The sequence below is a fragment of the Phacochoerus africanus genome, chromosome 6 (genome assembly GCF_016906955.1).
Source record: "Phacochoerus africanus isolate WHEZ1 chromosome 6, ROS_Pafr_v1, whole genome shotgun sequence".
NCBI classification, from domain to species: Eukaryota; Metazoa; Chordata; class Mammalia; order Artiodactyla; family Suidae; genus Phacochoerus; species Phacochoerus africanus.
The window spans coordinates 96,605,354-96,619,058 of NC_062549.1; the positions used below are offsets into that span (position 1 = coordinate 96,605,354).

Sequence of the window (13,705 nt, forward strand, 5' to 3'; positions counted from 1 at the left end):
TCAATCATCTACATTTCAATTTGTTTCATTTTTTAAAAGCACAACTAACATTCCAACAACATCTAATCATTTCCTGTACTTTTTTTTGGGGGGGGGTGATGCATAGACAAAATTACCCAGTGTTCAATTTTTGCAACAGCCCCAACTTATTCTCCACAGCCATGGTGGCAGTGGCGGTGGCGATCAGTGAAAAGTCCATCAAAATTCAGTTTGTTTTGAGGCTCAAGTGAGAGGTGGACACTCTGAAAGATGAATGGAGGCATCCTTGGTTGTTTTGTACCCAGGGCTGGGAGAAGTTTTGCCCCAAGGGATCTGGATTAGGCTTCTGTGGTCTTTCCTGATAACCACACGATTCCTGATAACTGCTCCATCTAGTAGAGACCTCCTACTAGATGATTGAGCACAGTACTTATTCACAGAAGTTGATGAAATACAGAGAGAGCTGTCTTCAGAGATACAGACCAAGTCCTGGAATATTGAGGAAGCCAGAAGGCAAGAACGGGGTGCACACAGAAGTACCCACTGGAGAAGGTCACCACAGCAGAGGCTGGGGTTGGGCCGGAATCATCTTCTTGACCCCAAATGGCATTATGAGCAGCTATTTTCCCTTGCCGGGGGGTAAGCACTTCTCTTGGATTTTCTGTTGGCAAACCTCTACACATTTTGTCTGAGCTGGCTCCTGGCATGGCTGTACACACTGAGCTGGGCTTTGGTCTTGGCATGGAGGTGGGCAGGGGTCTTGGCTTTGATGTGGGCAGTTTTCTTGGTTTAACTCCTGGCACTGAGGAAGCTGCACCTCTTGAGCTTGCACCAGGCACTTCTCTTGGCAGGGGTCCTGGCAGAGGGGGAGACACACTTCCTCAGCCTTTGCCTGGCTCTGCTCTTGGATCTTTGGAAGACATGGAGGTGGCACGCATGGCTGTTTGCACTGCTGCTCAGCAAAGGACATCCTAGGGTGATTTGCAGGACCTGAAGTAGACACAAGATTTGAAATTATGCGCATCAGCAGTACCAGCCTGAGAAGTGTAGGAACGAAGGGTTGATAGACAGGGACGGGGAGTGAATGATTATTAACCCTGAGAACTCATTTCTCTGCTGCTTTTCATCCTTTTCTTTTTTCTATCCCTACTTCAGCTCTCTCGGACCCTCATCTCCTAGATGGGAATATTCTCATAGCTTTTGTCAATATCTAGAGCCCAGTCCTATTTCAACCCCAGTCCTCCCACAGATCTTTTCCTTCTCTCCTATTTGACTCACCTTGCTGAAAATTAGATGCAAGAGACCAGTTAGAATGCACAGGGTGGTGTGAGAAGCCCTCCCTCCTCAAACGGTCAACCACTTCACATATCAGTAGAAAGTACGGTCTAGTGGAGGAAGAGACGAGTAGCCTTCCAGAGACAGAGCAGAACGGGAGAGAGAGAGCTCGGATGTTCCCACTTACCTGACCTTCAACAAGCCTCCACAAGGGATGTGAATTGAGGAGTCCAGTCTGGTAGAGACTTTTATACAGTCCCTGGTCCAGCCTTCTGCAAGACTGACTGGGCACGTGGGCTGAGGCCTTAATTGTGGAGTCACCGCAACGAGCTTCCTCTGAAGTCGCCCATGGTTTGAGTCATTGCTTGGGATGCCTGTTAATCAACGTCCATTTTGGCCTCTGGGTCCTCGCCAGACCTCCGCAGGGAGGGGCTCCCGTCAGATCTCTTTTGCTGCTAGAGGCAGCACCAAAGGAATGAATGTTCATAAAGCGTTATCTCAGCCTCAACCCTGGGATGGGGTTCCATGTCTGCCCAGACTGGTTCAGGATATGGTGAGAGATAAGATCCACCTTGCTCATCTCATCTGGACCCATGGGAAGAGTTTATGCTGAAAGCCTGGGGTTTGTCTGGGTCAGGGGTACATATGGCCTCTTTCAGGCATTTCCACTGGATACTTCTTCACTGAGTCTGGAAAGTCACACTCCTAGACCCGAGGAAGATGGCTCCCAAGCAAACAAAGGACCTACAGCCTCCTGGAGAGAGTTACGTTCTTGAAGGGAGGTCTGGAGGGCAACTGGTGTCACTCGTCACTCTGGGGTGGTAATGCAGGGTGGCGGCAGGAGAAAGGAGGGGGAAGGCAGATAATCTTCATCTTCTCAACCTCGATTTATGACATTTTTAAGAGTGGAGTTACTCAGAGGTTTCACAGTGACGAAGAAAACAGGATGGAGCAGGGTTAGTCTGTCTTGCTGCCTCCTGGAAAAACTTTTCTTAGAACTCAGGTCAATAAAAGCTAGGGGGATGAAAGGAAAAGTTTCAAAGCAAACACACCCAGTTTTCTCTGCTTGTAAGTCTCTGTTTGGGTTGACACTTCTATCTTGTGGGTCCTCCCATTCCAGGCCTGCTGAAATCCCATGCATTTGTCAAGGCTCCACTCAAGTCTATCATCTTCCAAGGAGCTTTTTCTGATGACTCTAAACTGGAAACAAATTCACCTCTTTCTGAACTCTCATGGTATCTCTTGTTTATTCTATTTTTATGACATTTACCATTGTTATTAGGAATTCCTGTTATTTATGTACAAGATCTTATTACTATGCCAGGATGTAGGGTCCTAGAAGATCAGGGCTGTGCCATAGATAGAGTAAGTGGAATATAATTTTTTTTTCTTTTTCAGGCTGCACCCGTGGCATATGGAAATTCCTAGGCTAGGGGTTGAATTGGAGCTGCCGCTGAGGCCTACACCACAGCCACAGCAACACCAGATCTGAGCCACATCTGCCAACTACGCTGCAGCTCACGGCAACACCAGATGCTTAACGCACTGAGTGAGGCCAGGGATCAAACCTTCCTCCTTGTGGATACTATGTGGGATCTCTTAGCCTGCTATGGATAAGTATCCTCATGGATACTATGTCTTCTTAACCTGCTGAGCCATAATGGGAACTCCTAAATGATTGTTGATGGAACAAATGCATTAATTAAAGAATGGAGAAGTTGAATGTGGGAGACAATGGGGCATAGGGGAGGGTCTCATGTAATGGAAAATTGGAATAGAAGCCCCTAGACCAAAACATAACTTGAGCTTGTTTGCTAGGGTTGACCAAATTCCAGGGACTTTCTTTTCTTTGTTTCTTTTTTGGCTGCCCCATGGCACATGGAGTTCCCAGGCCGAGGATCAGATCTGAGACGAAGCTGTGACCTAAGCCGCAGCTGCGGCAACACCGGATCCCTAACCCACTGAGGCTGGGGATCAAACCTGCGTTCTGGTGCTTCAAAGAGGTTGCTGATGCTGATGCACCACAGCGGGAACTCCTCCAGGGACTTTAAAGCTGATGATGGCCCCTTTAATTTGAAGAGGTATGAGCGGGCCATTTCCTAGGAGAGGTGTTTGGTAAAATCAGAAAGTCCTTCAAAGATTTATATCGTTTTTGAATGCTTGATCCCAAAAACTTTTTCAAAAGGTGAGCTGGGGGAGACCAGGTGACATTTTGGCCTTTGGGACGGGTGTATGGAAGATTGATGTAGCACCAGCCTGGCCCCCTCCGTGTCCTGGTGAGAGACCAGCCTGGGTGGGGAGGCTCAGAGGCTGGCCAGGGAACTTGTGCTGATGCTCCCATGGGCATGCGTGGGGTGAAGAAGAGGGAGCTGGAAGACCCACGGGAGAATCTGAAGAGATGTCCTTTGGGGGGACTGGGAACTGGGTGGTCAGGTGTAGATCGGGGGGCTCTCCTCCTCCTTTTCTTCTCCTCTTCTTTCATCTCCTTCCATTTCTCCTTTCCCTCTCCTTCATCTTTTCTGTGGAATTCTGTCTTAGAGACAAAGCCACCCTTCAGAGTCTTAGGAGGCAAGGAATTCTCTATCACTGAATTTTTGCATTCATTCTTTTGGTCATCCGTGGCCCTGCTTTCAAGGGGCTCACGGTCTCATGGGAAAGATGGGCAGAAGTAAGCCCCACACCCCAGAGGAAGGACCCTTCATTAACCTGGAGTGGAAGGTCCTGGAAGCTTCCTGGGGGAGGAGATGTCTGTACCAGCTTTTAGTGGACAGTAGGAATTCCCCAGGCAAGGAGGGTGGGCAAGGGCCTTCCAGGGAGCCTGGAGGAAGGACTCCTTGTTAGGGGCCTGTTGAGATGAGAGGAGAGACTGAAGCTGACTCAGAAGAGGGATGGGTGAGGGATTAGGGGAGACATGTTTGGTTGAGATTTCTGGAAGTTTTCTGCAGCAGGATGCCAGAGAAGACCTTGCTTACCCACGTGGATTTCTGTGTCCTTGGCTGAGCCTAAGGAGGAGACACCAGCCCATGGTCTCATGGATGGGGGTGAATGCAGGTAGGAAGAGTCCAGAGTTCAACTCCTCCGAACCCAGGAGACCTGGCTCTGTCCTTAACAAGATGAGTGACTTCGGCAAGTCCCTGATCCTCTCCGGCTTCAGGTTCATCATCTTTAAAATAGAGAAGTTAGGCCAGGAATCAGTCGGGTCCATTCCAGCTCTGACATTTGGTGACACTATACATGTGACTGTGAATGATTAGCCTGGTATCTGCATGACTTTGAAGTGTGTCCCCGGGTGTGTGTTGTGGGCTCTTCCTCCTTGATTAAGTTACAATACATCCACGGGAAGACCCAGTCTTCTGTCTTGTGCAAGTGGCAGTGATCCAGCCAGGTGGCTGAGTGACCTCGGTGCAGAGTTTTTGGGGTCTGAGCCCCCAAATCAACCTTAGGGCCCAGACTCTGGGTTTTGGCTGGGACAGCTTTTGGAGAGATTGTCCCAGTCCACATCTTAAGATAAGGTGACTAAGTAGTTTCTCTAACCATCCCCAGCCCTCCAGCAAGACTGGGGACAATCTGATTTAATGTCACCTGAGATTGAAGATTTTAGATTTCTGCAACTGTCATTATATTGGGAGCCAGGTGTAATTACCCAGAGTCAGCAGAAGAGAGTCAAGTGTGCGTAGGACATTGCTTTTTTCCCTATTCCCATCAAATAACTATCTCCTTTGTTCAGATCATAAAAGTTCCCAGACTCCTCTGATTCACTCGGCTGGCCCCACGGGCATATTACAGGGCAAGGGCTCTGATAAAGCTGAATGGTGCAGAATGTGGTTCATCCCATTTCCTGGGGAGCAGGTGAGCCTGCAGAGCTTGTGGGTTCCTGGACCAGAGCCCACCTCTCCTCTCGCTTCCCTTCCTCCTGTGTCACCCACACAAGGAGTCTGAATCAGAAGTTGTGGGAGGGGCTCTGGATCACAGGCCACAGGCCCAGAGGGGACATGAGAAGCCACTGGATTCACCTGCTTGCTTTAGCCCAGCACGTGCTTTAAATAGGAGGCACGGACTCATTTATTGACCGCATTTTTTTAGATGAGGAAACCGAGGTGCAAAAGTGTCAAGGGCCTTGTTCAAGGTCACAGGGTGAGCTCGTGTCTGGAATAGGTGCTGGTCCATGTAAAAACATTTAGGAAACCACTGTATTGGGGATTCTTTACACACTTCAAGGAGGCAACAAAGACACAGACCAGTCAGTAGTTCTGAACAGTTTTGGGGTGGTGAGGACAGATCCACATGCACCTGCTTCACCTGCAGGAGCATCATAGCCCCTGGGTTAAAGCTCACTGATGTGGAAAATGGGGAGAAACAGTGTCCCCAAATTGTTTGGGGGTGCTGTTGGTCTTCAATCCTTTTCCCTTTTGAGTCTGGGTCCTGGGTCATCCTGGCCTAAATTGGGGTTAGAAATCCTGGACTCTTCTAGCAACTAACTCACTGTGGCTTTGGTTAAGTCATTTCCCTCTCTGGAGCTTCGTTTCCTCACCTGGACACTGACGGTCTATTAAATGCCACACCTGGCTCTCCTATTCAGTGATGCAAACCTCCCCGTGGTCTCCAGGGCCCTAGTGGGGGAAGAACCTTCAAAATCTTGCCTTCGGAGATATTTGTCTCCCTTCCTTATGATGCCCTCTCTCCCTCAGACCCTCTGCCTCACCCAGACAACGGTAAGAGGCCATTGGTGGCAGTAGGTGACAGGTGACGGCTCCAGGCACTGGCCTTGGGGCTGGAGGACTTATGCCCCCCTGCTTTTCTAAGTTCAGTTGCCCCTGCCAGGGGCTCTGCAGATGTCATTTCACTCAGTCACTGCTCTCCCAACTTTGGAAGAACATTTATTCTCATTCTTCAGACCACGACACCATGTCCTCCTCCTTCTGCTGAGGTGAAACAGCTGGCCTGGTCTACGCAGCTGGGAGTGTGGAGCTGAATTTGTAAAAAAATGTTATTGGCGTAGAGTTGGCTTACAATGTTGTGTTAGTTTCAGGTGTACAGTAAAGTGAATCATTTAGACATATACATATATCCATCCTTAACCCCAGGCGGCCTAGTGGTTAAGGAATTGGCGTTGTCACTACTGTGCTGTGGGGGTGACCCCTGGCCCACGAACTTCCGCATGCCATGGGTCAAAAAAATATATATTAAAAAAAAAGGAAAGAAGAGCTCAGTTTGAATCCACGTTTGTGGGATGACAAGCCCTTTCTGTTTCCCACGTGGCCTTCTCAGGTGAGGCCCTGGGGGCGGGCTGGCCAGGTTTACATCTTGTGGCCTGAGGGAAAGTGACCAAGACCAGGTGTCTATCATTTAGCCCAGGCCACCCACATTCAGCCAGGTCCCCTCTCCTACCTCTGGATGCTGGCAAGTGGCAGGAGCTCAGCGGCCAGAGGCTCAGCCCAGAATATGCCTCTCCTCTTCGGCGGGGTGTGCCCAAAGCCGCTGAGAAATCATGCATTTACTATTATTGATTATCTGCTGTGTGGGCCAGGCCCTCTTTATTCCTAATGAGCTTGCAGTCCAGGGCAAATGGTTAGATCACGATGTGGTAAGTGTCATGGGAGATAAAGGCACCAGTACCCCGAGACCACAGAAAGGGGCCTGTGGGTGGGAGAGAGGGGGCTTCTTTTTTTTTTTTTTTTTTTTTTTGTCTTTTAGCGTTTTCTTGAGCGGCTCCCATGGCATATGGAGGTTCTCAGGCTAGGGGTTTACTGGAGCTGTAGCCATTGGCCTACGCCACAGCCACAGCATCGCGGGATCTGAGCTGTGTCTGCGACCCACACCACAGCTCACGGCAATGCCGGATCCTTAACCCACTGAGCAAGGCCAGGGATCGAACCCACAACCTCATGGTTCCTAGTCAGATTCGTTAACCACTGCACCACGACGGGAACTCCGAAAGGGGGCTTCTTGGAGCAGGCGACCCCTGAGATGAGCTCGTGGCTGATGATTTGCCCAAATGGATCGTTCAGCACAGGACTCGGGGGGAGAAGGGAGAACGATGGAGGAGAAGCAAGAGTAAAGTCTCTGCTGTGGGCCCGGGAAACACCATCAATTACCCCTCCCTGGACTTCAAAGTTCTAGAAGGAAGTGGAGAAGTGGTGAGATAAAGATAGTTGTGGAAGGGGCAGGGCCAGATCCTGAGGGATTTTATGCGACAGGTTAAGTCATTCGAGCTGTTCTCTAGGCAAAGAAGAGCCTTGAAGGGTTTTAGGCAGGAGAGTGACATGCTTAGATTTGAGTTTTGGCCAGACTTCCTTGGCAGGCTTCCGCAGGGGGCAGGATTAGAAGAAGGGGAGCTTGAGACTTCAGAAGCCAGTTAGGAGGAAGTGAGAGAGTGGTGGTGAGGTGAGAGAGGGTGGGGGCTTGTCTGGTAGAAAAAGCCATGAACCCTGGGTCTGAGCAGAATTTTCTCTACCCTGGGGGAGAGCGTGGGGCTCCGGAGTACCCGGAAGACAGGTGCCACTGAAAACACCCCAGGATACGTTTTATGATCAGTTTGTATCTTAGAAGCCCTATACACTTGGCAATTGACTTTCTGAATTTGCAGATCTGTTTGCTATGCCATGACACAGAAGCAGTTTTGACTCATCATCAATAAAGCCTCCCAGGATGTGCCTGTGCTTGTGTTCCTGGCTGGAATATTTGGTCACATGGAAGGAGGACAGGAAAATAGCACAGATTTGGTAGCTGACTACTTCCTGCCGTCTTCCCAGCTCTATCTATGTGGAGGTGGGGAGGGGGGATGCAGGGGGGTGGAGCTGGAGGAATCTCTAAGGCTTCTTCCAGTTTCAGAGCTTCCAAGCAAGACCTCCCTGTGTTCTGTGCCTGCCTTTTCCTGGCACTGCCTCACCTTGCTGGTCACCTCCTGAAGGCCCGTTGGGGAGGACTTAGAAGTCTTTTTCCAGGGCTGGCTGTGTGCTCCTTGATTCTCAAGAAAGGGTGATGCCAGGGAGTCTATGCTGGTTTCCTCTTGCTGCTGTCCTAGGGGACCCTTGGAACTGCTTTCCCATGAAAGGAGACAGCTTGGTCCTGCCCCTCAATTATCTGTGAGCCATCTGCCTGGCACTGCCCAGACTCTTGGGGTGCCTCTCACTCTTCAGGTGTTACTTATTTACACCGCCCCCTCCCCCCAGCTTTGGGGGTAGGTGACTGCCGCTGGGGCTGGGAGTAATTACAGCGTCCTGCAGGGAGGTGGCACAGTCATCACGTTCTAGCCATCTTCCCCACCCCCCGCCCCCAATTGCCTTTGATCCAGCTTTTTGCTGGGAAAGTAGCCATTAAGAGATGTCTATCTCTGGTTTCATTTACGTAGGAGAGAAGAGAACTAAACTGGCAGATGGGTGGTTTTATGTTCTCAGAGCTGGCTTCCACCCAGGCTGTGCTGAGTCCCTGGAGCTCCCTGGGAGAGTACCAGCCCCTGACCCATACCACCACGGAGTCACTTAACCGTAGGCTGAGCTCCTACACCTCGAAGGTGGGCACCCAAGTGGGGGAGCCTTCTATGTGGTGCAAGCTCAGAGGGAGGAAGACATTCTTTTTTTTTTTTTCCCCTGTTCATTGAACAAATGAAAAGACTTTGTGGTGGTGGTGGGGGGGGCATCTCAAGTATTTATGATTAAACAATTTTCCCATTACAAAATTAGATAAAAGCCTATTGATAAAAATCCAGAAAATAAAACAATTCCTCTGGTTACCTATAACCACATTGTCCTAAGATGACTAGAATGTGGACAAATTTCCTTCTATTATTATTACCATTATTATTGTTATTCATAGAAATTTTTAGTTAAACGTTGTTGTTTATACCATACATTCAATTGGGTTGAATCCCATTTAACACATTTTAATGTTTATATTGTGTTTCATCAAATAATAGTTCTAAATTTCTTTAGCCAAATCCCTATTAGATATTTAAATTGTCTCTAAGTCACACTGTGATAATTTGTTTATGGAGCTCTTTTTTTTCCCCCATTTTGGAATTATTTTCCTTTACATGGATTCCAAGACATGGAACAGCTGCAGCAAAGGATTAAATCATTTTATGCTTTTGATACATATTTCCATATTCCTCAAATTATTATTCTTTTTTCAAATTATTTTTTTTTCAAGGATTTTGTCTACTTATACTCTCACCAACTGTGGCACACGTTTTAGCACTAGGTTTCTAGGGTTTATTATTTAAAAGTGATCATTAAATAGATGAATAAGGATGTCACTTTGTCTTTCTATTCTCTTTCTCCCTCCCTTTCTTCTTTTTTGATTTCTAGTGGAAAGGAGGAGTTTCCTGCCTGTCATCCTCAATTGGCTATGGGCTCTTTCAGCCTTAAATCAGGCTCCCAGAGGTTCCCACTCTCCAGGAGGCACCCTCTCTGCAGGGCCCTGCAGTGTGGGTACCAGGCTCCCATTCCTGCCAGGAGACCCTGAGACCCCAAGGCTCCCAGGTCAGTGAAATCAACTATCAGTTTTCACATCTGGAAAATGAGGGGGGTTTCACCCCAAAAGCCTTGTCTAGTGCTTGTGTCCCAAAAATGCTTCTGCAACCAGCTGATGATGTGACCTTGGTCAGGTGTGGGACCAGATGTCTTTTCTTTTTTTAAAATGTATATATTTTATTCAAATATATATGTTTTCTGCTGAATTTATTATATACACTGTGACACATACATAAAAATAGCAATGTTAAAGGGATGACACTTCAATGAGATAAATACATATCTATTTTTTGGTTGCCCCTGCGGCATGTGAAAATTTCCAGGCCAGGGATCAAACCTGTGCCACAGCGGTGATCCATGCCACAGCTGCGGCAATGCTGGATCCTTAATTTGCTGCACCACAAGGAAACTTCCAGGTGTCTTTTCTTGGGCACATTTTGAACTATCTCTACTTACTGAACCCTTTGCTGTCCTGAACCATTTTCCAGACCGAGAAGAATGGAAAGCCGTTTATGGGCCATGATTCCACAAGAAGTGCCTCAGATCTGGGCTCCTTCATTACTGCCATGACAGCAAAGAACCCTAAACCTGCTTCCTCTTGGATGTTGTGAGCTGCAATGATGAACTGGGTTTTTGTAAAGAACCAGTCGGGTTTCTTTCCCGGAAATAACAGAAGCGCTTCATACCTAATCCATCACCAAGCTGGGTTCACCTCACCACGTGGGGTGGGCTGGGGCTCTAAGAGGTGAGGACTCCCATCCCGAAGAGGAGTGGAGTCTGGTGGAGACGAGGGAGATTGAACTGAGGGCAGTGAGTCACAATCCCAAGCCCTGAAGTCCTGATTCCTACAATCCTCTAATTCAACGCGCCCCTTCCTCATCTGATGGTCTTCCCCGCAATGCCATCTGATAAAGCCCCTTTTGTGAATTAAGCCACATTGATGTGTACTCCCTGTAGCTAGCTGTAAATAAGTCCCATGAACATATCAGCTGTGGGTACTTTTCTTGTTCATTTTTTTTTTCATTAAAATATAGTTGGTTTGCAATGTTGTACCAATTTCTGCTATATGGCTAAGTGACCCAGTCTTACATATATATACTCTCTTTTTCGCATGTTATTTTCCATCATGGTCTACCCCAAGAGATTGGATATAGTTCCCTGTGTATACAAGAGGACTCCATTGCTTATCCTTTCCTAATATAATAGTTTGTGTCTACGAATCCCAAACACCCAGTGCATCCCTCTCCCTTCCCCCTCCCCCTTGACAACCACACGTCTATTTTCCATGTCTGCGAATCTGTCTCTGTTTTGTTGATAGGTTCTTTATGCCATATATGTAGATTCCACATATAAGTGATATCATATGGTATTTGTTTTTCTCTTTCTTACTTAAGAATGAGAATCTCTAGTTGTATCCTTTCCTGTTCATTATTTTATTTTATTTTATTTTATTTTTTATTTATTTATTTTTTAAATATTTTTTTTTATTTTCCCACTGTACAGCAAAGGGGTCAGGTTATCCTTACATGTATACATTACAATTACATTTTTTCCCCCACCCTTTCTTCTGTTGCAACATGAATATCTAGACAAAGTTCTCAATGCTATTCAGCAGGATCTCCTTGTAAATCTATTCCAAGTTGTGTCTGATAAGCCCAACCTCCCGATCCCTCCCACTCCCTCCCCCTCCCATCAGGCAGCCACAAGTCTCTTCTCCAAGTCCATGATTTTCTTTTCTGAGGAGATGTTCATTTGTGCTGGATATTAGATTCCAGTTATAAGTGATATCCTATGGTATTTGTCTTTGTCTTTCTGGCTCATTTCACTCAGTATGAGATTCTCTAGTTCCATCCATGTTGCTGCAAATGGCATTATGTCATTCTTTTTTATGGCTGAGTAGTATTCCATTGTGTATATATACCACATCTTGCTGTTCATTCTTTTTTTTTTGTCTTTTTTTTGTCTTTGTTGTTGTTGTTGTTGTTGTTGCTATTTCTTGGGCCGCTCCCGCGGCATATGGAGGTTCCCAGGCTAGGGGTCAAATCGGAGCCGTAGCCACGGGCCTACGCCAGAGCCACAGCAACGCGGGATCCGAGCCGCGTCTGCAACCTACACCACAGCTCAGGGCAATGCCGGATCGTTAACCCACTGAGCAAGGGCAGGGACCGAACCCGCAACCTCATGGTTCCTAGTCGGATTCGTTAACCACTGCACCACGACGGGAACTCCTTGCTGTTCATTCTTAATAGAGGTCCTTCCGGATTTATCCTTTGCTTTTTTTTTTTGTTGTACCTAAGTATTTCTTTTGAAATTTTATAGACTTACAAAAGTTTGCAAAAATAGATATCCCTTGTCCCCTTCACTGGACTTCTCTCAGTGGTGACATGTTGCATAAGTATATGGTCTAGAATCAAGGCCAGATGATTGACACTGGAATCCACAGTAACCCAACTAGTCTTTTATTTTTTAAAAAGAATGCCTAATATACTCAATGTCCTGTAATAAACTATAATGGAAAAAAATATAAAAAAAGAACGCCTAGCTGTACTGACAGGTATAAGTTGGAACCTGACTATGGTACTTAGGAGACTTACAGCCTGATGAGGAAGAAGAGCACAGGGCAATTAAATTCAGGTGTGATGTGTCACACCTGGGCAGGTGCGGTGTGCTCCCTTTACCATGGCCCAGCAAACCAGGCACTTGGCATTTATTAACTCCTTAAGCCATACAAAAGCCAGGTAACGCCACTACTATTAGTATCACTATTCCTTTTACAAAGAGCATGAAACTAGGGCTCAGAGAAGTTAACCCACTTGCTTACGGTCACAGTTTTGTGGGAGCAGAGCTAGAGTTTAAAGCCATGAAGCCTGTGTTCAGAGTGTTCCACCCAAATATTATGCAAAGGGACTAATAGCCAAGGATAGAATTCTTGCCCTGAGCCTTCCTGGACCTTTCTCCAATGCCTTCTCCTCTTTCCCCTCATGCCTTCTTCTCCCCTTGTACTCATTAAGTTCCCAGGATAGCCACTTCAACAACCACATTATGGCTCTCTCAGGCTGTGTTCTTGCAGGGTGCATGCCCTGGATGCATCCCTCAGAAGATGCCACATCCATCTACTCTGCAGGTGGGGTCAGAGGCATGGCCGTCTTCCAAGGTGGTTGAGTGTGGAGGGCTGAGGTCGTGGCCTCATTTCCCTGGGAACTGCTTCTTGGTGGTATAGTGCTGGAAAAATAACAAACAAACCCCAAACTGCCGAGAAACCAGGAGAAGAAAGATGTGCACAGCAGAGGAACATGTTTACTTATTAGTTCATGGCTTCAAGCTCTCAGCCCTACAGTGGTGGACATGGTGGAGATGGTGAAGATGGTGGGCTGGGTCATGTCCTTGGCGCCTCACTCTGGGGGTGGGCAGGGTGGTGGGCATTTGGGAGGGCAGGGCTTGGGACACAGCTTGGGAGAGCAGGGAGCTGGACATGGACATGACGGTGGAGGGCATGGTGGAGGGCAAGGTGGGGGGCATGATGGAGAGCATGGGGCACACGGAGGACACTTTGGTGGTGGGCACTTTGGGGGTGGGCACTTTTCAGAGCACCGTTGCAGCAGCTTCTTTAAACAGCTGGGCTGGCATTTAGGTTCACACCTTGGTTCACACCTGGGATCACACTGCTTGGGTTCATTCTTGGGTTCACTAGGTTTATTTTTATCATCACTCGACATTCCTCTTGATTTTCTGAGCCCTGTAAAGAAGCAGATGACAGGGTGTATGTGGGGACCACATTGCAAGGTGGGAGAAGACTTGTACTGTCTTCCCACTCACTTTTCCCACCCATGTGGTTCTTAAGAAAGGCTTTCCTGGATGTGTTCGGCTCCAGACCAAATTCTATTTTTTGTGTGTGTGTGCTTTTTAGGGTCGCAGCCATATGGAAGTTCCCAGGCTAGAGCTGAATCGGAGCTGCAGCTGCTGGCTTAGACCACATCCAC

The 13,705-nt window shown here is 47.6% G+C and overlaps 2 protein-coding genes across 2 annotated transcripts; both read right to left on the reverse strand.

Moving 5' to 3' along the window:
* Positions 1–385: 385 nt before the first annotated feature.
* PRR9 (proline rich 9) lies at positions 386–961 on the reverse strand. Its single transcript, XM_047783048.1, has one exon. It carries the CDS (start codon positions 947–949, stop codon positions 599–601), a length of 351 nt encoding a protein of 116 aa, XP_047639004.1. The 5' UTR covers positions 950–961; the 3' UTR covers positions 386–598.
* Positions 962–13,117: 12,156 nt separating this feature from the next.
* LELP1 (late cornified envelope like proline rich 1) lies at positions 13,118–13,441 on the reverse strand. The gene has a single exon (XM_047783095.1). It carries the CDS (start codon positions 13,439–13,441, stop codon positions 13,118–13,120), a length of 324 nt encoding a protein of 107 aa, XP_047639051.1.
* Between the last annotated feature and the right edge of the window lie 264 nt (positions 13,442–13,705).

What these genes read in the sequence shown, in the direction of transcription:
- LELP1 (XM_047783095.1), bottom strand. Translation starts at nt 13,441, where the DNA reads ATGTCGAGTGATGATAAAAATAAACCTAGTGAACCCAAGAATGAACCC.
- PRR9 (XM_047783048.1), bottom strand. Translation starts at nt 949, where the DNA reads ATGTCCTTTGCTGAGCAGCAGTGCAAACAGCCATGCGTGCCACCTCCA.